Source organism: Carassius carassius, chromosome 4 (assembly GCF_963082965.1).
Source record: "Carassius carassius chromosome 4, fCarCar2.1, whole genome shotgun sequence".
In the NCBI taxonomy this organism is placed as follows: domain Eukaryota; kingdom Metazoa; phylum Chordata; class Actinopteri; order Cypriniformes; family Cyprinidae; genus Carassius; species Carassius carassius.
Genome location: NC_081758.1, coordinates 21,462,123 through 21,486,796, shown reverse-complemented (window position 1 = coordinate 21,486,796; position 24,674 = coordinate 21,462,123). Strand labels below are relative to the sequence as shown.

The 24,674-nt window shown below is 36.9% G+C and overlaps 2 protein-coding genes, 1 long non-coding RNA gene and 1 pseudogene across 13 annotated transcripts in view; 3 read left to right on the top strand and 1 right to left on the bottom strand.

Annotated features, from left to right (window-relative positions):
• Positions 1-10,954, bottom strand: part of LOC132139486 (ataxin-2-like) — a 40,819-nt gene extending 29,865 nt beyond the window's left edge. Inside the window, exons 1-6 of one of the 11 annotated variants that reach the window (XM_059547862.1) lie at positions 10,402-10,954; positions 8,662-8,695; positions 7,572-7,631; positions 7,344-7,415; positions 7,051-7,201; positions 1,618-1,632 (exon numbers count right to left, since the gene is read on the bottom strand). In XM_059547862.1, coding sequence (XP_059403845.1) covers positions 1,618-1,632; positions 7,051-7,201; positions 7,344-7,415; positions 7,572-7,631; positions 8,662-8,695; positions 10,402-10,520 — 451 coding nt within the window. In that variant the 5' untranslated portion in view covers positions 10,521-10,954. The remainder of the gene's footprint in view (positions 1-1,617; positions 1,633-7,050; positions 7,202-7,343; positions 7,416-7,571; positions 7,632-8,661; positions 8,696-10,401) is intronic. The other 10 variants (XM_059547858.1, XM_059547857.1, XM_059547861.1 and 7 more) reach the window with 10 other exon arrangements.
• A 2,609-nt stretch (positions 10,955-13,563) lies between these two features.
• LOC132135004 (cilia- and flagella-associated protein 251-like) lies at positions 13,564-14,655 on the top strand (annotated as a pseudogene).
• A 2-nt stretch (positions 14,656-14,657) lies between these two features.
• LOC132139484 (uncharacterized) lies at positions 14,658-16,178 on the top strand. The gene is made up of 3 exons (XR_009433633.1): positions 14,658-15,216; positions 15,657-15,816; positions 15,917-16,178. It is a non-coding gene; the product is annotated as an uncharacterized LOC132139484 (long non-coding RNA).
• Positions 16,179-20,107: 3,929 nt separating this feature from the next.
• Positions 20,108-23,862, top strand: LOC132139483 (B-cell CLL/lymphoma 7 protein family member A-like). The gene is made up of 6 exons (XM_059547855.1): positions 20,108-20,297; positions 21,373-21,454; positions 22,449-22,545; positions 22,856-23,029; positions 23,135-23,232; positions 23,332-23,862. The coding sequence occupies exons 1-6, from the start codon at positions 20,206-20,208 to the stop codon at positions 23,395-23,397; spliced, it is 609 nt and encodes a 202-aa protein (XP_059403838.1). The 5' UTR covers positions 20,108-20,205; the 3' UTR covers positions 23,398-23,862.
• Positions 23,863-24,674: the final 812 nt, after the last annotated feature.

Below are 24,674 nucleotides of genomic sequence, written 5' to 3'. Positions count from 1 at the left end.
GCGCTGAGAGCAGCAGCGCCCGAACGCACACAGTGCTCACATCTCAATCTTGTTTACTGTCATCATTAAAAGTCCTGTCTAATTGGACAGAATGGGTAAACAAAGGAATCAATGTATACAAAAAGTATTATAACGATTGCTTTTATATTATTAGTAATGGAAAGGTAAACATTATAATACTTCCACGTTTGCCGTCAACATTAAGCAAACATGCATTTATATAATTTAAACAAATCTTTGAATGGCTAATGAACATTTAATTTCACAAACCTTGCAAACTTAATTGAATCCAGCGGTGAGATCTTGTGAAGTGTGTATGTGTATCCAGCATGTTTTTGATTGTTTTTTTTATTAAATATTTAATTTATTTGAGAAAAATACTTTGTCATCTAAAGTATGTTTATTTTACACATTTATGTTTTAATATATATAGGCAGCATGATTTGCTTAATTGGTGTTAAACTGTTCTTGTATTGATTGTCAAATATATATAGGCTTTATATTGGCCCCACTGCATTCCAAGATATCAGCATCGGCAGTAAAAAAAAAAACTAAAAAAAAATCCTATCGGTCGACCACTAGTTTACGATTTAAAAATTAAGCTCTTGTACAATAATCAGAAAATGAACGAGCGATTTCTCTCTCAAAGCAGACAAGAAAAATTGTTACCTTTAGTGTGAAGTCAAGGCTAATAGTTAATTAAATCCTAATGCTTAATACTAAAGGAGTGGTCACATTTTCATTCACTTTAACAGGATTTCAGAAAATACGTTCCTGTGGGTTCCCTGTGGATTCACCACACTGACCAACAGAAAGCTGCCTGGTTTGAAAGTAACTTCTGTGCTTCATACTAGGGGTGTGCACGGATAGTCGAACATTCGAATACTCGTTCTGTATTATGTAATAACAATTAAAATGTAACAGTAGCTGCTTGTAGCCAGATTTGAGCAGGTTTGGCACTTTTGTGTTGCTCGTTTGGCTTTTGCATGCAATTTGATCTTCACATGAACTAGCTGATCATTTTTGTATCCGTGCCAGTTCCATAGACTGTATTCTGTGTTCTCTGGTGCACAAAATCAAAATCTAGTAGATAAAGTCTTAGCATTGCACAATCCCTGAGGTGAACTACTGCAGAACAAAACCTTCTCTAAAAGCTAGCTCTAACTGAACTCTGAAATATGTCTTTTTGTAGGTACTATACAAAAAAAAATTTTTTAATCCACTGTAAAAAAAAAAAAAAAAAAAAAAAAAGAGCTCTCTTAAGAGAAATTGTCAATGCAGTCATATCAAACATTCATATAGCTGGCTAATCTATGTAGGCCACAAAAAGCACATAAGCAGCTGATAACGTATGCTTCTTTTGTGAGGATAATGTAAAAACAACATCCACTGCAATAAGGGCTGCATCAGTGTTGTGCTATTAATTAAGCTCTAGATTGACCCATCATGATTCCCTGATCAAGCAAGATTACAATTACAAATAACAAAAGCATCTCTGTGCCAAAATGCCTGCAAGTCATGCACTATTCACCTACTCAAAGAGTGCCGCAAGCAACTGAAAAGATTTTGCATAAAAAAAATACACTTGTAAAAGAAGAAGAGAATGAATTGCATTACCTGCATCTGATGAGTCTACACCCATTTAAGAAAAAAAGAGAAAGAATAAAAAAAAGTAGTCAGTACGAGAAAATCATTGAGCAGATTCAACTAATGCATGTTTTGCACCTGGAGTGACAGAAACAGGCTGACAGGGTTAAACTGTATGGAGGGAGCATTTTCGACAAAAGGATAAAAAGCTACCACACAGAAGTATATCTTGAATGAATTTCATAAGTGTGTTTTGCATTGCTAATGTATGAAGTAGCATTATAAATATTTTATAACGAGTGATTTGCAATGTCTTTGATCCATCAAAATGTCATCCCTTCTCCTAAAAACACTTTTTGCTCTTATCAAACACACATCTTATTCAGCAATAATGAAAACATAATTGCAGGACTACAGCAGGCACAGTCCATGATGTTTTTCATGGTCTGCATTGACACTGCAAGGCTCACAGATCTGAATGCATAATACTGATCACATTTACATGCACATCACAGATTAAGTTGATGGTTTTTAATTTAATGTATCACAAAACTTACACAGGGTTACTGCTCATTCAGAGATTTTGTTGATTACAATAATTATACAATATTTAGCTGTGTGTGTTTTTAAATGCATTTACATTGCATGTACAAATTGATTTTTTTATTCAATAATTGAATATGAAATGATTATTTAAATTTATAAAGTACTTTAAAAATGAAACCTAGAAAGTACTTTAAAAATAAGAGCCTAGTCACGGTCTTAATTGAGTGAGTTGAGTGAGTAATTCAATCAATGGATTTGTTTAAAATGCTGATTCATTCAACACAAAGTAAGTGACTTTTCCTGAATGAGTCATTGAATTAAACTGATTAGTTTACTGCTGTGTGTTATTACAATATTGTGCCTAATACTCACAATGTTATTGATGTGTTGTATAAAACAAATATTACATTTGCATTCCTGCTGATATTTGGGAAAAGCACTGTGATGTGTGATGTTACATTACATCACCACATCATTTTATAAAAATATAAGACAAAAACTCTGGGGTAAAAATTTTCATGTATATCTTGAATTTATAGACATAAAAATGCATACATCACACAGTAAAAAGTAAACTCTCAAGCCATGTTTTTGTTTTTTTGTTGTCATGTTTTTTAGGGGCAGAGTGACATACACAATGTCAGCTCACACATTGTTAGAGCAATAACTGCAATATTATTGTAGACCAGTGTTTTTAAACCAAATACACACTGAAAATAATTTACTGACATCTGGACTTTACTCTTCACAATCTTTGATGAAATTGGTTGGGTATTCTCTGTAATAGAGCGGTTTTGAATTTACGGTTTGAACTAGGGTTGCCACCTTCAGCGAGCCTAAATAAGGGACACACATTAACGGTTTGCTTAAATTAGGACTACATTCAATCTAAATTTTTTTTTTTTTTTACTTTACAATTTCACATTGTATATAACATATATGCTTATTTATTATGTTTATATTTTTTATTAATGTCAATTATAAATTTATAAATAGGGTCTAACATTAAATATAATGTATTCATCTGTCTAATAATGTCTAAAAATATAATTATGTCTATCAAGCTCTAACAGAGTATTACAATTTTGTCAATAGGGTTATGCCTTTAGAAGCACAGACGTGTCTGTCACTTTAACCTTCATAGTTAATTACACTATGTGTATCTGATATGAATAAAGCACATCTGCAAATTAAATTTGAATGGTTTGTTATTGTTGCTTCCATAGACATCTGCGTGTATTTTTCAAACTCAATGTATTGTTTTACTAGTATTTATGTGTATTTAAATGTCTGAAACCTAAAATATGCATTATGTGGTCAATAACACTGCATAATTGTGATAATATGACAAGAGCAGTGCAGGTCTCTCTCTGGCTCAGTGCCAGCCAACACGCAAAACCGCAGTTTGAATTTGACAGTTATGTGACGTCACCGAACACCGTTCTAAATCCCATATGTGGGACCGTACTCCAAGGGGTACGGAAAAAAGAATCCCATATGTGGGACCGTACCGCTCAAAAGATTAGAGGAATAGTTCTCCCAAAAATGACAATTCTCTCATAATTTACCCAGGTTGTTCTAAACCTGCAAGTTCATTCTTCTGTTGAACACGAAAGAAAATACTTTGAAGAATGTGGGTAACTAAACAGATGTGTGTCCTCAGTGACTCCCATCGTAAAGAAAAAATACCGTCACTGAGGAAAAGAAACTGTTTGGTTACCCACATTCTTCAAAGTATTTTCTTTTATGTTCAATGGAAGAAAGAAATTGTGGGAGTGTGAGCGATGGCAAACATTTTTTTTCTTTTTTGGGTGAACTATCCCTTTAAGTCAGACAGTCTACGGTCCACCATGATGAGCAAATGCTTCTCTGCAAACTGCGCGTTCATCATTACTGGACAGACACATTGATAACTTTCCCATCCAGCTCTACATCTGGAGAATCTTGTGACAAAAGGGCGGACGTGAGCTCCACGATGTTTTAAACTGCGCAGATTTAGCACATGCTGCGTGAAAGGTTTTAACGGCACGCGTTCTGGAGGCTCCATCATTGCCATGGAAACAAAGACGCCAAGATGAGCATCTCTAACTTCTTATGAAATGTATTTCATTGTAATTGCTGTTAGCATTAAAAACGGTACAAAATACTTATTTGTTGATTCAGCTTGTTGGCATTTGTAAAATATGGGACAAATCGCGTCCCGTATTAATTTGATAGAGGATGCATCATTTTACCTTTAAATACAGGATGATTCTGTATTTTAAGGGGCGGGTGGCAACCCTAGTTTGAACGCATTCGTTTACTGGATCCTTGGACTGAAAAGTTTATGGGAGTTTACCGGTTTTTAAGCAGTTTTTCTGTTCTAATGTACAGATTCACATTAGTAATCAATAATTAGCTATTATTTTACCACTCCTCGTGAATCTCGGAAATGTTAAGCCCCTTACTATACTGTGATGCCGTGTCCCGTCAACCATGAGAAAATTCCTTGGAAAAACTTTAGCAATCATGGGATTAGTGTTGTCACGGTACCAAAATTTCAGTATTCGGTACCGATACCATTGCAAATCCACGGTTCTCGGTACCAATTTCGGTACCAAAGCAAAACACAAAAATATGCTAATTTAAAAAGAAAAAATACTTTTTAGCACTAAAAATAAAACCAATGCCATTCTTTATACTTATTTACAATTGTGTTTAAAGTTTCTACAAATTATATAATTATGAAAAATGGTAAACAAGTTTCACCCAAATTTAATTTGTCTTTTAATTTATCAAATTTAAACATTTTATTTTTGGTAAATAAAGGGGATTTGCTATTAAAATTAAAACATGGAAGAAATATTGTGATTTATTTCTTTAAAAAATAAAGTTTTATACATTTTTTCAACAGTAGTAGCAGTATCACATACATTTTACTAAATAATAGTAATATTTCTAGCACAATGCCTTTATGTAAAAATTAACTTTTAGGTCTAATGAATGCATATTTGTCATTTTAACTGAACTTAAGACTGGTGGTGATGCTTAAGATATTTTTGGTCATTGAGGGTTTCTGTAAAAAAATAGTAATAGATTAATTAATATTAATTATTATTAAAAGATAATACTACTACTAATTCTACTATCATACTAATGTATATACAATGCACTATGAATTGATGAGCTGCTGGGTTCATGAATATTAATCACGTTGTCTGCGTTCGGTCAAAATGATTTGCTGAAATCAAAACAGGGATGGTAAGAGATCAGAGCCAGCCAATGAAATTGCCATTTGCGCATTAGCTCCGCCCACTACCGGAGAAACCGGTATGTCTTCTGCTTGTTTAAAAATGAATATAAAAATTCTTAATGAACTCCATTATTTTGAGAGGAGAAGACAACAAAGAATAGTTTACATATAGCGTGTCGATTCAGCGTGGTAAGACTCTCGCTCTCTCTCCCTTTGCATGTGTGAGAAACAGCGCTATCAGTAAAGCGACGGTGAGTCGTGCGCCTTCATAAAGAGTTTACAGAGCATCAGGTGCGCTGTGCGTCCATTGAGATTAACTGAAAAGTTCAGATCGCTTGATGGAGAGAGAACTCTGAAGCTCAGATGCTGAAATTAATGCAAGCGTCATGCGCTTCGGTCTATGTAGTAAACAAACCCGCACGTCTCTACCATTCGATCATTCACACAGAGACGCGCAGAACACGGATTCATATTTCTAACAACTTTTGCAGTGTAACATTTACAGATATTGGTCCATATGGAGATTTGATTTGATTAAGTTATGCTAACTTTTACACATTCCATGACTGTCCATATTAAAATGTAAGTTTCATTTTCATGACTGGATTTTGAGATTCCGTCCTCGTTTTCTGCTTCGCGGAAATCATAGCGCTGAACCGGGTTTGAACGGGACCTCGGTACTACCGGTACTTAAAGAAACCTGGTACCGTCACATTTACATTTTTTTTGTACCGACTTGGTACCAAAGTACCGGGTCCTTTGACAACACTACATGGGATATAAACAGTGGGTTGTACATTAGAGTATTATTTTATCCCAAAATTACTGTAATAATAGTCAGGAGTTCATAGAGAATGAATTTCACATGCTGTTCTTTGAACTTATCCAATTGTTAATAAAATACACGGTGCAAATACCGTATTTTCGGACTATAAGTCGCACCTGAGTATAAGTCGCATCAGTCCAAAAATACATCATGACGAGGAAAAAAAAATATATAACTGGACTATAAGGTGCATTTATTTAGATCCAAGAGAAAACATGACCGTCTACAGCCGCAAGAAGGCGCTCTATGCTGCTCAGTGTAGGCTACAGGAGCACTGAGCAGCATAGAGCGGCCTCTCGCGGCTGGAGACGGTAATGTTTTCTCTTAGTTCATGTCAAATTAATTTTGATAAATAAGTCGCAACAGACTATAAGTCGCAGGACCAGCCAAACTATGAAAAGAAGTGCGACTTCAGAAAATACGGTAAAATGTTTGCTTTTTAATTTCTGACCACAGTCTAGTCTTTTATAAAATGCATACTACAGTCCCCTAAATATACATCACCCCATCTGCAGTAAAATATAATAGATAGCTCTAGTTTTAGCAATAAAAAACATCTTGACGTAACATCTTGAAAAAGTGTTCTGTTGGTTAATGCCAACACAAAGCTTCATTTTAAGTCACACTTTGCAATGTGTAGACTTATACACAAAACTTTATATTCAAGATATTAAGATATTTGTTGTGATGTCAGTAAATGGATCAGTTTTCCTGCTATTTGTGTTCTTAGATGAATTGGCTTTGGCAGTTTGTACCTATAAAGTATCTATACTACATCTTTTCAGAGCTTAAACCTTTAAAGGAACCAATTAAGGAAGCAAGGACAAAGCATAGACATTTCTCTGAAAAAAGGTCTCACCTTTCTTGGCAAAGTTGAGGTCCACATCTTTGAAGTGAACTACCACTACATCTGAGGACTTGAAGATAATGCTCTCCACAATATCCTCACGGCGAGGGCCCACACTGGGTTCTACATTCTTCCTGTGTGCAGCATCCAGGACAATGTCACACTGCAGACGCACAGAACAAAGCCGTATAAAAAGAGGGGAAAAAAATACTGTATGTGCACAGAAGTAGAATAAAAGTGAATATATTTTTATTCCCAGTAATTTAAAAGCATGACAATACAGCCACAGAAACTGTTCTCCTCACCTCTGGGCCATAGGTCTTAAAAACTCCTTCATAGATCAGTCCATTTTTAACCTTAAGTTCACATTTGGTTCCCTGTTGAGTGTTGAAGCACAAAAACAGATTACAGTAAGATTGTATTGGTTTTATTTTGGTAAAGAGAATGATAAAATAAAAACATTAAAACTAAATTCTAAAAACTGCAATATGAACAAGCAAGCTTTTTTTCACTCTTGTATATTTTGGACTCACCACAACTGAGGTCAAAACATGAACCATTCTCATGTTTGCATAAACTCCACTGAAGGCCACCTTTAAAGATGATTGAGAGGGGAAAAAAAACATTATTTTTGGGCTGCAGTAAAGATTAAATTAAAAAAAAGTACATTTAAATTACAACAGTTAGTTTATGCCCTCGAATTAATAGGGGTGGGAGGAAAAAAACTATTTTCCGATGCATCGCAATGCTCTTTTCAACAATTCTGAAAATTTAAGAATCGATTCTGAGCTTGTTTGTCCCGTGTAAATGGCAAATGTGCACACTAGAGACGCGACGGGCTTCACTGCACCGAATTTGCACTGTGAGACACAGTGTGTGCTTCCACCCGCCGTGTTTTACTTTAGATATACATTATTTTATGCCATTTGGAATGCAATCTATTAAATACACGAAACTCACGCAATGACAGACTTTGACGTGCGCTTTTTGTTTGTTGTTGTCCTGTAGCTCAATCAAGACTGAGGTTAAATGCACTTGCATCTCTGAATACCTTTATATCCCATTGATGTAAATACAGTCAGTTATGTTTTCAGAGCAGGACAGAACATCTGATATATCGAAATAGATATGTGCATTAGAGTAAATGCAGCCTGTTAAAGCTGCCACTGTCTATGATCTCTTTAATAATAATCAAACGGCAATGATGCTGTGGAAAAAAGAAAACCCCATAACTAGCCTATTGTCTGTAAACTTTCGGACACTTGAAGAACACTTATTTTAAATAAGTAATTGTTTTAAAAAGTAGTAAAAAAAATAAAGTACAGTATAAAATATATATGAAAATGTAGCCATGTGCAGTAATATTGAAATGTAGATCAAGAATCTTTTTAGAATAAGATCATGACTCCCAGAATCGGGATCGGATCATGAAGTGTCTAAAGATTCCCACCCCTACTAATTTAGTTGGTTGAGCAGCATTCAGTGTGCTAATATACAGTTCAGCAGGAGACTTTTCATGATTTCTCACTCGCCTTATTTGAAATGGAGAGCAAAATTTGTACATTTTTCAATTTAGAAATGCCATGTTATGAATAAATAAAGAAACTGAAAATTACAACTCACTGCATTGGAGGGTCCTTTGGCATTGTTGCGTCCTCTGAGAAGAAAGAAAACAGCACGAATTATAAGCTTGATAATAGATAACTTATAATCAAATGGATACATGGAAATGCTTGACATGCTGTATACACTGTTAGCAGAAAACGTTTTTGCCAGGAACAAGAATTCATGTGATACCGGTGGAGCTATCGATCGCACATGCACTGGCAAACACCCAGAACTGCAATGACGAGGGAGTGACAGAATAATATGCTTCATGCATTTCATTGTGCAAAAAAAGCGCTTGTGAAGTTCCCAAACAATAGGTTTAGAAAGAATCAGCATTTCACTGAGAGGACGTAATTCATAGCCACTGACAACATTATACCTCAAACATGCAAGAACGAGAGCTACTAAATTATAAAGAGTTCATCTACACATGTAGGATGAAATACCAATGAGGCTTCTAATGTGCAACAAGAATGAGTTCAGTACACATGACCTGGGTACAAACTATCAAGAGCTTCCAGACCATTAAAATAAATTAAAGAATAAAAGCTGTGAATGACAGTCCTTTTTCAGCAGCTAAATTACAAATCAAATGCTGCATTACAGGCAGCCTAAGGCTTCACTGCACCACTCACGATTCCCACAGTTTCTACAACTCATAATACGTTTCTAGTTTAGTGTAAACAAGAATGACGTTTTTTTTCACCATGCAGTGTGACTATGTGATGCCAAAAAAGGCCTCTCTGCTTCGCAGGCTGTAGGACTAAACATTTCCACGTACATTTACAGCACACTAAAAATCGTAACAGAGTTTCACAACATGCTCTAAAAGGAATACACTTACACAAATGTCACCTAGCAAGGGCGGACTGAATACATGCAACCTCTTGGAAACGTCAAGGTTGATACAGTGGTCTGACTTTCCTAGTGTGTGCGCGCACCGCCTCTCAGCGGAAATGCTCGCGACTGACAAACAAAGAGGTCCAGCCGTGAAACGTTTCGTTTCCCAAATTCACAGAAACGGGAAAGACGGTGTCCTCGAGTTAACCAAATGCAAGAAAACCGAAACGGAAGCTGGGTTAATGTCAATCTCAATAGTGGCACACAGCGCTAACATGTGACTTCTTCTCATGGGACGATGGATTCCCAGAACGCCGATTCTCGGACCCTGAACGATTTAAACATCAGCTGACAAGCCTTAAACGTTTGACATAAGAAAGATAAATGTATCAACAAAATAGACAGTCATTTGGATAAGCGACAGTATAATAAAATAAATGTTGGCTAGTTAACTTAGCTAGCTGACAACATTACGGTGAATTGAATCTTTTCTTTTAACGGTATTCAAATGTGAAACCCGTTCAATCGATAATACTGTCTGAAAATATAAAAATGCATCTGTCCTGTGGGGGCAAAGCTGTCATATATTTCACCGGCAAAAAGACACGATTCATCTTGAACGTGCTCTACCCAGCAGACAACCCGCCCCTCACAAATATTCACGAATGTAATGTCCGCTATCAGCTAGTATATTTTATAACCACAATGGCTTTGTGCCCATTAACGTGTGTATCTCTTTCCTGTGAATTTGGCCTGTATCGGCCTACTTGCGCTCAATCCCGACCACTGCAACTTCACAACCTGCGTTTCTAAACTACGACACAAATGGAGGCATGCCGCATCATCCCCCGTAGGTTCACGCTCATCAGTCCTCCAAACTAAAACCCCGTTATGTGTTGCAGATACGGCCCTCACCTTCCTATGTTCTGGCGTCCGACGCCTCCTCCTGCTCCCCCGGTACCGGAGGCCGCTGCGGCTCCGCTGGTGCTTCCGCCGGGTTTGCGATTACCACCGGCCTGCGGCTTCATGGACATGGTGATCCCATAAACGACAGCTTGAGCACAGCTTTCTGATTGTTTGAAAAAACCGTTTTACACCGCGACCGAGTGCGGAATATGTTATTTTTGACGCGTTAGCTGACAGCGGATCTAACGTAGTGACATCCAACGAGTAAATGCTACTCCTCCGGTTATTCGAGCCTCCACTGACGCTGTCTGCTACTTCAGCTAGCTCTGCCGATTTATTTCCTCCTAAACAGAGACAGTTTAGCCCGTTTTAAAACCAAAGCGCTGACGATCCATATGTTGTAGATGTCAACAAAAATACCAAACCGGTAACTTCGCTTTTTTGTTATTTTAAGTGCGATATACGTGAAGGATATACACAGTTCGCGCGGAGGTTCAGCACTGACCGATAGACCTAAACAGTCTGAAAAAAGCCACAAAAAGTGGCGGAAGGATATATACACATCCCAGGAATGTGTGTACTCCTTTAGACAGTTTTATTCATTCTATAGAGAAATTATCGTCAGTAATTACTGTAAATATGTCTGGAACGTGATACGATATTTAGTTGATACTGAGAATGAATTAATGTGGGGTTTGATGAACGCTGCTATAATGGACAGCGCACTATTTTCAGCAAATGCACGGATCACTTTGAGCGGTCGTGACACTAGTAGGCCAGGTGACTGGTGTAATATACACTGCTGAATTCCTTGAGCACTATGCCGTAGTGGAAAAAAAAACCTTTGGTATCCTCATTAAACCCAAACCCCTGGATTAACAAGTGCACCTCAATAAATTAGAATGTCATGGAAAAGTTCATTTCAGTAATTCAACTCAAACTGTGAAACTTATGTATTAAATAAATTCAGTGCACACAGACTGAAGTAGTTTAAATCTTTGGTTCATTGTGATGATTTTGGCTCACATTTAACAAAAGCCTCTCAACAAATTAGAATACTTCATAATAAAATAAAATAAAATATTTTTTGTGAATTGTTGACCTTCCGGAAAGTATGTTCATTTACTGTACATCTACTCAATACTTGGTAGCGTCTCCTTTTGCTTTAATTACTGCCTCAATTCAGCGTTGCTCGGAGGTGATCAGTTTGTGGCACTGCTGAGGTGGTGTGGAAGCCCAGGTTTCTTTGACAGTGGCCTCCAGCTCATCTGCATTTTTGGTGCTTTTGGCAGTGTGGGCATGTGCCAAATCCTGCTGGAAAATGAAATCAGCATCTTCAAAAAGCTGGTCAGCAGAAGGAAGCATGAAGTGCTCCAAAATTTCTTGGTAAATGTGTGCAGTGACTTTGGTTTTCAAACAACACAATGGACCAACCCCAGCAGATGACATTGCACCACAAATCATCACAGACTGTGGAAACTTAACACTGGACTTCAATTAACTTGGGCTATGAGCTTCTCCACCCTTCCTCCAGACTCTAGGACCTTGGTTTCCAAATGAAATACAAAACTTGCTCTCATCTGAAAAGAGGACTTTGGACCACTGGGCAACAGCCCAGTTCTTCTTTTCCTTAGCCCAGGGAAGACGCCTCTGTTGTTGTCTGTGGTTCAGCAAATTCCTTGACACGTCTGTGTGTGGTGCCTCTTGATGCCTTGACCCCAGCCTCAGTCCATTCCTTGTGAAGTTCACTCAAATTCTTGAATCGATTTTTCTTGGCAATCCTCCTAAGTCTGTGGTTCTCTTGATTGGTTGTGCATCTTTTTCTTCCACACTTTTTTCTTTCCACTCAACTTTATGTTAACATGCTTGGATACAGCACTCTGTGAACAGCCAGCTTCTTTGGCAGTGAATGTTTGTGGCTTACCCTCCTTGTGAAGGGTGTCAATGATTGACTTCTGGACCACTGTCAGATCAGCAGTCTTCCCCATGATTGTGTAGCCTAGTGAACCAAACTGAGAGACCATTTTGAAAGCTCAGGAAACCTTTGCAGGTGTTTTGAGTTGATTAGCTGATTGGCGTGTCAGCATATTCTAATTTGTTGGGATTGAATTGGTGGGTTTTTGTTAAATGTAAGCCAAAATCATCACAATTAAAAGAACCAAAGACTTAAACTACTTCAGTCTATTATTCAAAACAGAAATTTCGTATTACAATATACACTATACTATTCAAAAGTTTGGGGTCAGAATTTTTTTTCTTATTCTTTATTAATACTTTTATTCAGCGAGGATTAATTAAATGGATAAAAAGTGATAGAAAAACTTATATTGCAAGAAAAGGTTTTAATAAATGCTGTTTTTTTTTACCTTTTATTAGCCTTATAAAAAAAAATCAAAACAGCACAATAAAAAACATTAAGCAGCAAAACAGTTTCAACACAGATAATAAATTAGCATATTATACTGATTTCTGAAGGATCATGTGACACTAAAGAGTGGAGTAATGATGCTGAAAATTCAGCTATGCTTCACCAGGAATACATTATATTTTAGAGTATATTAAAATATGAAACCAATATTAGAAATAGCAATATCCTAAACTGAGATTTGCATGTTAAATATTTCCAAAGAAAAAAATTCTATAGCTTTCTAAACATGAAGTACAGTTTGCACAATACACCTGTGTGTGACTGTAAATGTCTCTGAGGTTTGTTATCGTTCTGTGCCCATCCTCCGCTATTTCCAGCACTTAATCAAGCTACTCTTCTTTAAAACACAAGGACGTTTTATTTCACGTCATTGTGTTTGCTCAGCGACAACATCATTCTCTTTCTTTGAACCCTTTAAACCGCATTCACCGATTCTAACACTATAGCGACATCACCTTTATTCACATTCGTTTTTACTAGAATACTGTGCAATAAAATGCGCAGCCTAGAGGGAACATTGGTTCCCAGCATCTATTAATATTAAGCAAAATGTGTTTAACAAAGATGATTACAGTAAAAGGATCAAATAAAATCACAGAATATTATCACAGGCTACAAATACACTGGTCTATGTACTTTTTTCTGTGCATCAGCGAGTGTGTGTTTGGAACTGGACAGATGAAAGCGAAAGCCCAGAATGTCAAGTTGACCTCAGCCCAAAATATGGTTGCCACTGTGCGTTGATGTGGTTATTACACAGAGGCAACACAAACAGGGTTGAAGAACAACAACGTCTTAATTCCAAATGTATTGTTTCTTTAGGAATACTGTTTGTCACATCAAATATTAAATAACCTTTTTCCATGTTTTCACAGAATCAAATAGGCTACTTTTCAGTCCTTCTGACAACACACAGTTGGTCAGCAACAGCAGCGTTCAGGTTCTCTTCTACAACTGGGTAGGAATTCATTAATTATTTACATTACTGATTTACTAGTTTAGCTGTCTTTGTATATAATAATGCATTCTGCTGCTCAGGAAATGGGACATCTGGAATACTCAGTTCCTGAAATTATTGACCAGGTTGGCAGAAGAATCTTTCATCAGACTGAATTTTTGTGCTGTTGTTGTGATGTTATGCTTCTCTGCCTTTGGCATTGACCTCTTTGAAATCTTGTCTCCATTCAGACCTCCAGTATGGTGCTAGGTTCCCTGCGGCAGTCCATCTTTCACTATGATAGTGTGCAGGCTTTTACAGCCACCTCTGCTGGGAATATATAAATAAATTCCATAATTTTCACCTGCTGTGTTACACATTGGATGTTTTTTTTTTGTCCGTCTGACATTATTTTATTTAATTATATTATGTGTATACTGTCAAGTTTTATAGTAACAGGTGATGTGAATGACCACTTCAAATTCTATGATGGAAATCTCAAGCTCATCAACGTGTACAATGAGCCTAGCTTGGATCCCATCAGATCCATCTCCTTTTTCAAAGAAAAGTCCTCCATTAGCGGCCTGGGATATCCAAAAGACTGCACACTGGATGCCAAGCCATTTGTCATAAGCTGAGGGACTCAATCAACTTTTTAAGAAAGTTCTCATTATAATTTTGTTACACATACCTCAGCAATATGATGCATTTCAAGTCAGATTGAAAAGCTAAAACTGCTAACAAGAGTGCGGTGCTTAGATTGGATGCACCCATCCATGTAAAAGTACATTTAGATATAACATTTTGTAATTTAAAAGAAATGGTAAAATTCTACTTATCATTTACTAACCAGAATTCGTCATCCCAAACATGTATGACTTTTTTTTTCTACTGAACATTAAAGTAGATATTTGGAAGAATGTTGGTAACCAAAACCTTTGGTGACCATTGACTTCCATTTGTATGGACATAAACACTGAGACATTCTCGAAATATCTTCTTTTGGGTTCCACAGATGACGGTAACTCATATAGGTTTGGAACAACATAAGGGGCAGTGCATGATTAAGATTTTTTGGTGAACTCTCTCTTTTGACCATACTATAAATTTTATCTGTTTATAGTACCATTTGAAGGCAGGCATATAGTGACAACATCATTCAATTGTAAACTCTGTAATGCAATAAAATGTTTTTCTCCTTCCATTTACAGAAATTTTGTTCTCTCCACAACTCATGCAACTGCAGTACATTTAAATGCAATGAGAAATGTTCCACAGACCCTTCTAAAGGAACATGCAGAACCTCTGGAAGCAGTTGCCTGTTATCCTAAACAGCCACTCATAGCTATGGGCAGCCACAGTGGAACCATTAAGATTTGGGATTATGAGCGTAAAGAGGCAATCTGCAGGGTCTTCCAGCCCCGCAATCAGATCCAGTGTATTACCTACGATCCACAAGGTGAACTAGAAAACAAGAACTCACTTATATTCTTACAGTTCACTTATGTAAAAATATTTAAAATTTAATGTTGTTCAGGTCACATTGTCTAAGAGTTTTTTTTTTAAGTTTAAGAGAGTGTTGCATTTACCACATATTAATTACTATTATAATTATTTTACAGTAGCAATCATTTGCATGAATGATGCAATTACAGCTACCATCTGAGTAAGCATTTGTATGAATGTCATGTTCTAGATTTTTATCTGCCAGTGGGGCTTTGCAGATTATTGATGTCTGTACACTTCAGAGTGATGGTCAAGAGTGTTTGCAGTACAGTCAGGACAGCATTACGCATCTCTATGTTGCTAACATTTTAAGTGGACTTCATTTTCCAGATTTTATGAGGGCATTTTTTTTATGTAGTTCTATATTTCCTATATGTATTTTTCTTATTTCAGAATGCTGGTAAAGCTGTGATGTTGCTCTGTCTGTGTTCCGGTGTACTTGGTAGTACCAAGGCAGGCACCACTCACATTATAAACCCATTCAGGACATGCTGTTTGGAATGGGTTTAGACAACAGTCAGCCTCGCCTCCTCTCTCTAGGCATGGATCGCTGGTGAGTCCCTGTGTTCCTTTATAATCTTGCTGCCTTGGTATGTGTTTATCTTGTTGATCTGTGTTAAATGTATCACATCTATCCTGTCTGTTCTGAACAGGTGGAGTAGGATCTGCAAAACAGTGGTTAGTGGTTAACAAAATAGGATGTTGATTTTGAGTTCTGATCATATAGAGCAAAGTGCTGTACCCACTTGCATGGTGTGGTATCCTCCCCTGACACCCAAACACTTCCTCCTTACAGCTTCCAATCTGAATAAGATGAAGCTCTTCAATGCTACCTCCAAAATGTGCAGGTTTACTACAGGTAGAACAAATAGAAATATCACTGAAATAACAGTTATCTGGTTTAGTTTGCAGAATTTCAAATGAACCAAAAGCCAAACCATTCTGTCTCATTGTGATTTGTAGAGAAACTAAAATGAAAAAAAAAAATGATAACACATACCTCAATTTGGATAATAGAATGGGATTTCAAGGATAGTTTATTAATATGGTGTACTGATCCAAAAGGGAAATACGTTAATTATTTAACTTTGATTAAATTTTAAGTAATTGTGTTAAAGGGTTAGTTCACCCAAGAATGAAAATCATCCTCCTTCTACTCACCCTTTGAAGCATCCTAGGTGTGTGTTATTTTCTTCTTTCAGAATAATCCAATCGGAGTTATATTATATTGTCTTTGCGTTTCCAAGCCTTTCGATGGGGTAAGCGGGTCTGTGAAATATAGGAGCAAAGCAAAGGACTTTAGCAAAGGAAACCCAGTCTCCTCTTGGTTTATTTTGATATCCTCCAACAGTTTTCTTTACAAATCCTCATTTTGTGCTTCTATTTCGTGACCAGTGTTTTGTTTTGTTTTCTCTCTCCTCTCATCACTAACCACGCAGCGCTGACGAACTACGACCTCCACCTGCACGTCTTCCGGTTCCCCACAGTCAGCAGAAGTGAGAAAAAAAAGTGTTTATTACATTTGAAATTTGGATATTTATCTTACAAAAACTTGGGTGAACTAACCCTTTAAGATAAACATATTTGTTATGACTATGGACAAAGGAACAAGATTGATAAGTACGTTTGTCAGCATCCATAAGTGAAGGGAAATTACTTCATGTTAAGTGAGGTAATACTAATTTAAAGGTCAGTGGATTTACAGGTTTCCCGAAGCTCAAATAATTCAATAGGCTGTCAGTCAAAAGGGAAAAAATAATCTGATTTTATTGCTTGGATTTTTAAAGTAAAACACACTGGATAAAATATATTAACATGTTATGCATAGCTAGGGTAAACACAATATAAACATGTAATAGGAAAATGAAATGGTCCTCTTTAACATTCTAAACCTTAACTATTGGATTTTGTATTATTATTATTTATTGATTATTTATTTATTTAACTGGGTTAGGATAACAGTTTATACTCTAGGTGAGATTAAAATAAGAATTGTAGCATTATATTGCTAGTTACTGTCTGTGCCTATGCAAATATTTACAAGCAAAGCCACAGTAGTGTTTTGTTCCTAAATGAATGAGTGTTTTCAAAGATACAAATTCGTTCCTGAATGAAAAGTATGTTTGAACGACTCGATTAGAATAAATGATTCAATGACGCACTTATAAAGATGATCATTGGTCGCCCCCTGGCATACTGCATCTAATTCTTCTTACATGGCATATATACACAAGATAAGGTATAAAGTGTTTCAGTCCTCATAAACAAACCATGCATTTGATAATAATTCCTCTTCTGTACTGATCACTTTGTATAAGCATGAGGCATCATGCCAGTTTTATTGTTTTTACTATGATTTAAATCTTTTTTATTCCTGTTTTCTCTTTGATGTAGGTTGGCATTCAGATTCCTCCTCTGGATGGAAACCCTCACAAGTTCTTTGCAGTGATCTGCCACTCAACAGGCATGTCAACTCTGGCTTGCTCATATGATAGTAGATATGCTTTTTCTGCTGGAGGACAGGACTGCACTGTCTTTTCATGGGAGCTCAGTTTGTCGTAAGTTTGGAGAACATGCATCCCATGCAGAAGTCCACTGGTTTTTGCAGTTAACTAGTCAACTAAGTCATAATATATCAAACAGTTTCTCATTTAATATGAGGTCATAAAATACATTTGTAGTATAATAGTTGTATAATAATGAAATTAAAATGTTTTTTAGGATAGTTTGGACACCTGATTGAAATTGTATCTATGCAGCTTATTTGCCACCTCACAATTCTGTGGTCACAAAATTAGCTTCTGCTTTTCACTCATTCGAATATACTCAGATCATTAGAGGTATCAGCTGCTCTAGAAGGGAAAGACATGCTGCCCTTTTTCTATCTTCTGGAGGGAGGAGAAGATGGACAGCTCTTTAGGGTTTAAGATCTCTGTTCTAATGCTTTCTTTTTTCTCACTGTCATATGTAGGGCAAAAATGCCTTTTTGTAGCAGTTTTTCAGCATTTACCTCATTTAATCCTAATAATTAGTTTTATAATGCCAATAGAGAGCACATGTTCTAATTTGTCCTTTAGGAAATGGGAGGAATATTTTTACTACTGTCAGCTACAGAATCAGGACCTTGACACCATGGAATCCCAGCTTACACATCCCTCAGGCTGATGTGCCCTTCTTGATGAGAGCGCTTGGTTTCTATCCCACAGAGCAAGAGGTACGAGCATTGTTGCAATCACCAGTTGACTCTACCATACAGAACTCTCATCGATATGTGGACTACCATTTGATCTTTTGTCAACACATGGTTGTTCTGTTTTATTGAAGCTAGAAGACACTGAAAATGAGATGAAGTTCAGCTGCTATGCTGAAACCAGAAATTATGTGACGGACATCGATTTGAAGGAGTTAATTAATCTGTATGTCAACCACAGACCTGCCTCCGGCACTTCCAGACAAGAGCTGTCCAATGCCTTCCAGGTGCTTGGAAAGCCAGACAAGGGGGGCAGATATACTATTGGCAGGGATGAACTGCTGGGGTTACCGCATGCTAGAGGTAAATACATTTTATCAATACTTTACACGTGTTAACTTGCACATGAGATACCAGAGAAAGAATTATTATAATTAACAGAGAAAGTCGTTGGCTAGAATAGTAACTACTTGTAGGCCCTATGTTCATTGCAGGTGAACATATGACCGAGGATGACTTGGGTGAATGCTTTACAACTCTTTTAGGTATTAGTGCAGAGGGAGGCAGTTGCACAGTTATGCAGAAGTCCTGCAAACCACCATACTGATAGACAAATGAGATGGCTTACTGCTTGAATGCTAGGTCTGATGACACATGTCAGCGTTTCCAGGTTCAAACACACTGTGAGATCCCAAAATCAAACAGTGCTTACACTCACAATCTTAACCTTTATACTGAAATCTCAGTTGGTCCGACAGTTATTGATTTTGAATTACTAAAATATTGGTGTCCAGGATGTATTTAGACAACACTGTACAATTCGTTTTTAAAAAAAAAAAATCTTAGCTATGAATGAACATTGTTGAGATAGTAGTCTCACTTAAAAAGGAGTGGAGACTTGGACCTGAAAACAGTTGCGGGTTGGTTTTGGGTTTCGAGTGTTCAGATAAATGTTCATGAAAAAGTTTAGCTTGTCTTTGTACATGACATACTATGTGTCATCTGCACTATGACCATCTCAGAATTGTAATAACTTCTTAATATCAAGGAATGTTTGGCCAAAAATATGTATATGTATTCCTAGTGAATTTTAAATTGTACCAATGTTTTAATCTGTCCGATGTCTGTCTGTCCCACACAGAATCTGTATTAGAGTGCGCTACCCCCAGAAATCGGCTTGGAGACATTAGCCAGATATCTTGGGGGTTTCTGCAGCCACCCTGGAACTGCCTCAAGAACATGTGCGCAATCTATAACATCTGAACCTTTCTGAAATTAAGAATGTATGCAATCGAATAAATGTTTGATTTATAGCCTGTCTAATAGAACAGTGTTTTTTGCGGTTACTAGCTGTTGCATCGGTGCATTTTCATATGTGAGAGTTTAATACTTTTCTGAAACGCAGATAGATATCAAATCGCCAGGAAATAAACGTTGTTGTTGTTTGACAAACAAACTACTGTCGATAGTCAGTCGGTTTGTTTCCAGATACATGTGTAAAACGTGTGTGGATGTCGTTGTCATCGTTTCGATTTGTTAGTCTCACTCAACAATCTGTTAAAATATCGTTTTCTTTGCTCTGTTCGCTAAACAAAGGAGCGAAACGCGTAGCCGCATTGACTGTGTCTCTCTTGCTTGCAGGGCATTTGGCTTAAGCGCAGGCGCACAAACCCCGCCTCTCTCCTGTGCTGTGTGCATTCGCATTGTGTCTAAACAGGCGGCGAGCAAAAAGATATTTTACCAACAGCAGTAATGTCGGGCAGGTCGGTTCGAGCGGAGACGCGGAGCAGGGCGAAAGATGACATCAAGCGGGTTATGGCTGCAATTGAAAAAGTGCGGAAATGGTAAGAGAGAGCGTCTACTGTTAACGAAGAGTACAGACAGTCTGTGGGGGAGGAGATACATCAAGAAACAATGAAAGGAAAGGAAAGAGAGCGTTTATTCCACTCCAGTTTCAGTCAGATGTGCTGTTTCTGCCATTCTCCGCGCGGCTGCTCTTTTTGTCGGCTTTTAAAAAATTAGTTAGGAAAAATGTAGATCGCATTTTTCTTCCATAATTTTTTTTGATGTGGGTTGAACCTAGAAGCCATTTCGTTGCAGTCACATGAAGGCTTTGCTGTTTGAGCCTGTAATGCCGGCTGAATAGTAACCGAACGGGCTGGCATGTCATACAGCCTTACCGAGCAAAAAGTCCCGCTGAACGGACGTTTGACTTGCTCCCCTCATTTGAGAGTGAGTGACTCGCGCTTCTGAGCGACGCCGGCGCGTGAGAAGAGTTTTATCCATGCGCGGGGTTTTAAACTCAGCGCGGAGCTTCAGCTTCGCCTCCACTTTCACACTTCTCAAGGACTGCTGAACATTTTGCTTAAACTTAAGTGCATCTTAAATTAAAATACATTTTACAACAAAAAGTCATGAGATTAAAAAAACCACAGCATCATTCTGTTGCTAAACTTATGCAAATTATCCAAAGAGTAAAATAAGAAAATTTTATTTTGGCAACACAGGTGTGATTGAACTTTTGACTGTCCTAATCTTTGAATTAGTAAAAATTATTTTAACATCTAATTACGATAACTAGTATTGTTCTACACAATGCTGATATCGTCACCTTGGAATTATAAGGTTCTATCTGCAATCTGAGCAGTTTAAAGATATTGAGCTTTTTTTGGCATACCATATAGTGATATGTGGAACAAGTCTCTTTCATACGTCAGGCCCAAAATGTACACGTCTAAAATAATAATAATAATAATAAAAAACGCTTCACATTGAAAATATTCAAGTGGACATTTTTTTTGCACAATAAATACACAGAGATGACTATTAATTTCAATGTTGAAATAATGAATCCTTTTTAAACTCCATTGTTTTTGGGCTCCTTTGTCTTTGATATCTAACAATGACATGCATCTCTAGGGAGAAGAAATGGGTGACTGTTGGAGACACGTCACTGCGAATCTACAAGTGGGTACCAGTGACAGAGCCCAAGTCAGATGATGTGAGTCAACTTTAATCACCGTAATACACTGTTATTGCAACTCTGGTTGATACTGATTGCCCAGTGATCATTTTCATGTTATGACCAATATAACAGATAAATCCCTTGTTTCCAAAAATTAATGAAAGCAATCCTAAAATATTGATTATTGGCACTGCAATATTTTGAGGTAAAATATCATGATGGTATGTTTTTTAATATATTTGTTAAAATTAGTAAAGGTAAAGTCATCGTAGCATTTAGTTTAATAGTGATATATATATATATATATATATATATATATATTAGGGGTTGCACGACTACTAATTTCTACTAGTCGATTTTTTATTTAAAGAATACTCGAGTTACTCGACTACTCTTGGTTCATGCTACTGTAAATGAAAAGACATTATTTTTTTTATCAATAAATGCTTATTAATTCATAGCCTTATGCAACAATTACATATATAAATTGTCAAGCCTATTATGACATTACATATTTAAATTTGCAGTAACAGCCAGTATTTGTATTTGTGTCTGTAACAATCACAACATTTTTCGTATCTGCATTCGAATACGACGTCGTATAGTACTTGATAAGACCGTTATGGCTGTTTTTTCATAGTTATCACTGAACAAGTATGCTGTGTTTTTTGTAATCCTAAAATTCACGTCGTACTTGCAAACTCTTTGTACGCATTATGGTTAATGCATGCTCGAGTAGTCGATTGCTTCCGACAGCGCAGACTAGTGGTTGACTAGTCTCTGCAAGCCCTAATATATATATATATATATATATATATATATATATATATAATATTATTATTATTATTAAATTTCTTGTGTGTTGGTAACCCAGATCATTGAACGTTTTAGTTGTAGCATCACACACACAAAGACAATATTATTCGACACTATATATTTTAGATGTTGTTCATTGGTTCATTATTCTCCACATGGTTTAATTGCAAAAAAGTTATTTGCATTTGACAGTGCACTTATTTATGTCACACAGAAGAACAAAAACAAGAAGAAAGGCAAAGATGACAAATATGGCTCTGAGGTCACGACCCCTGAGAATAGCTCTTCTCCTGGAATGATGGATATGCATGGTAAGGCTGTAAACCTGACAGTTATCAGGCTTTAATCACATCTCAAAATAACCCTCAGACAGTATTATTCAAGCTATGTTATTCAGCAATTATTATAAATTACAGTGGTTTTTAAACCAAATTGTGATATTTGTCATTCCTAAATATTTGATGTAATAGGGATTTCTAAAATTTAAGTATACCAGAAATGACTTGAAATTTCACGTCAGTTATGCATTTATTATTATCAAAATGTTTTATTTTTTTTTTACAGCATTTCTCAATTGGTTTGCAAAATCCTATTAATCGTGTTTCTGTTTTCCACACACAGACGATAACAGTAACCAGAGCTCAATTGCAGACTCCTCCCCACTAAAGCAAGAGACCAGCAACAACACTAGTCCTGCACCTGAACCCTTGGCCGTTTCTCAGAATGACAGCAATGACTTGAAAAGTGACCAATATCCTTCCAAGCAGCCTTCATCTGTTCAGGATCACAAGAGTGGTTAGTCACTGCAGTGAGGCTTCTAGGAGAACATTATCCTCTTTTCTCTATCTGTCTGTGCTGTTGGATTTGAGGGGGTCTCTAATAGCACTTCTTTATTTTCAGAACAAAACCACTGCTCATCAGAATCTATAACAGCCAACAGGGACAGCAAGTCACAGGGGGATTCAGAGCACTTTTTAGACTCTTCCAAATCAGCCCAGGTACATGCTTACTGCATCACCTGCATCCAAGAAAAAAAAGTTTATAAATACCAGCTGTGTTTTTCTTCTTTATAACCCACTTAATTGTTTCTTTTGAAGGAACCGGAAGATGGTGCTCCCCCAAGCAAAAAAGGGAAAATCGATTCTTCCTCTGAAGAAAGTTAACTATCTTCTCCCAGCTGTCAGGGATTTGCAATCCCTGTTTCTTATCTTGAAACACATCACAACATAGGAGGTTTTCTTCAGTTCAACACTTTCCCCTATAACCATGTATTCACTTTAATCCAGAAAACCTGTCTCTTGCGGTCCTTTTTAGTGTAGAGGGCATGTTTGGATCATCATTATCTGACTAAAGGTTATGAATCAAGTTGTGTGATTTTGCACTGATCCTAAAACAGTTCAAACTGCCCTACAATCATGACATGCTATTTCTTTTGACAAGATCAGTATCGTCAATTGAAACGGCACAGGAACTGTCATAGTTTTTCCAGATTGGCATTGATATCAACTGCCATTTGCAATTAAAAAAAACAAAAAATTTATCAATCACCTTTTCTTGTTCACTCAGGAAGGTCAACACACTGTTTTTTTTTAAAAACATGCTGAAAGTAACTGATTTCTGCTGCTGTAGTTTATAGTATAAATAAGTAGTTAAAGGTGCTCTTAGCGATGCCGGGAGTCGTAACTTCTCGTTGACGTTCAAATTGTTGTCAAACAAAACGGAGGCTAGCTAGACCCTCCCTCCTCCTCATCCGTGCACTAACCCCCCAAACCCCACCCCCAAATCTTTCTTGTCGGTTATTGGCTGGAACAGTTTATGTTTTGTGAGCCCAGTTTGTTTTTCTTGTTGTTTGTGGAGCCTGTGGTGTCTAGAGAGACCCCGTTTTTTGACAGTGTGTTCAGGGGACAAGCAGCTAGCGGATAGTGAGGAGATGTTTGCTGGATGTGACAAAAATGTTTTGGCCTAAAAAATGTGTGACATCACTTAGAGCACCTTTAAATATAAAAAAAAAAAATGCAAATGATACTAGTTATTCGACTTCTCCTGTGAAGACGCATAGCATAGGCCCTGATTGGTTGAGTACTTTTGTGTTACTGAGAAAAGGAAAGGTTTTTTTTTCTTGTCTTGCCTGTCTACACACTTTTCCAAGTGCCCACGTTTCAGTTCTCTCATTCTCTCTTTTTTTCAAAAGTCAAGCAAAAACTGTTCATTTTCACTAATGCTCAAGTTAAACTGTGGTGTTCAAACCAAGCTTTGAAATGCTGGTTGCCATTTCAACAGCACTACAACCTTCCAATGTACACAAGGGATACAATAATAGCATAATTTTGATACATCAAATTCACAAATTACTGTTCCTTTTAGCAGCAACTGTGCTGACCACATGTGTCATCGTCCAAGGAAAAACATGACATTGATTAGATTGTAACAGGAACGTTAT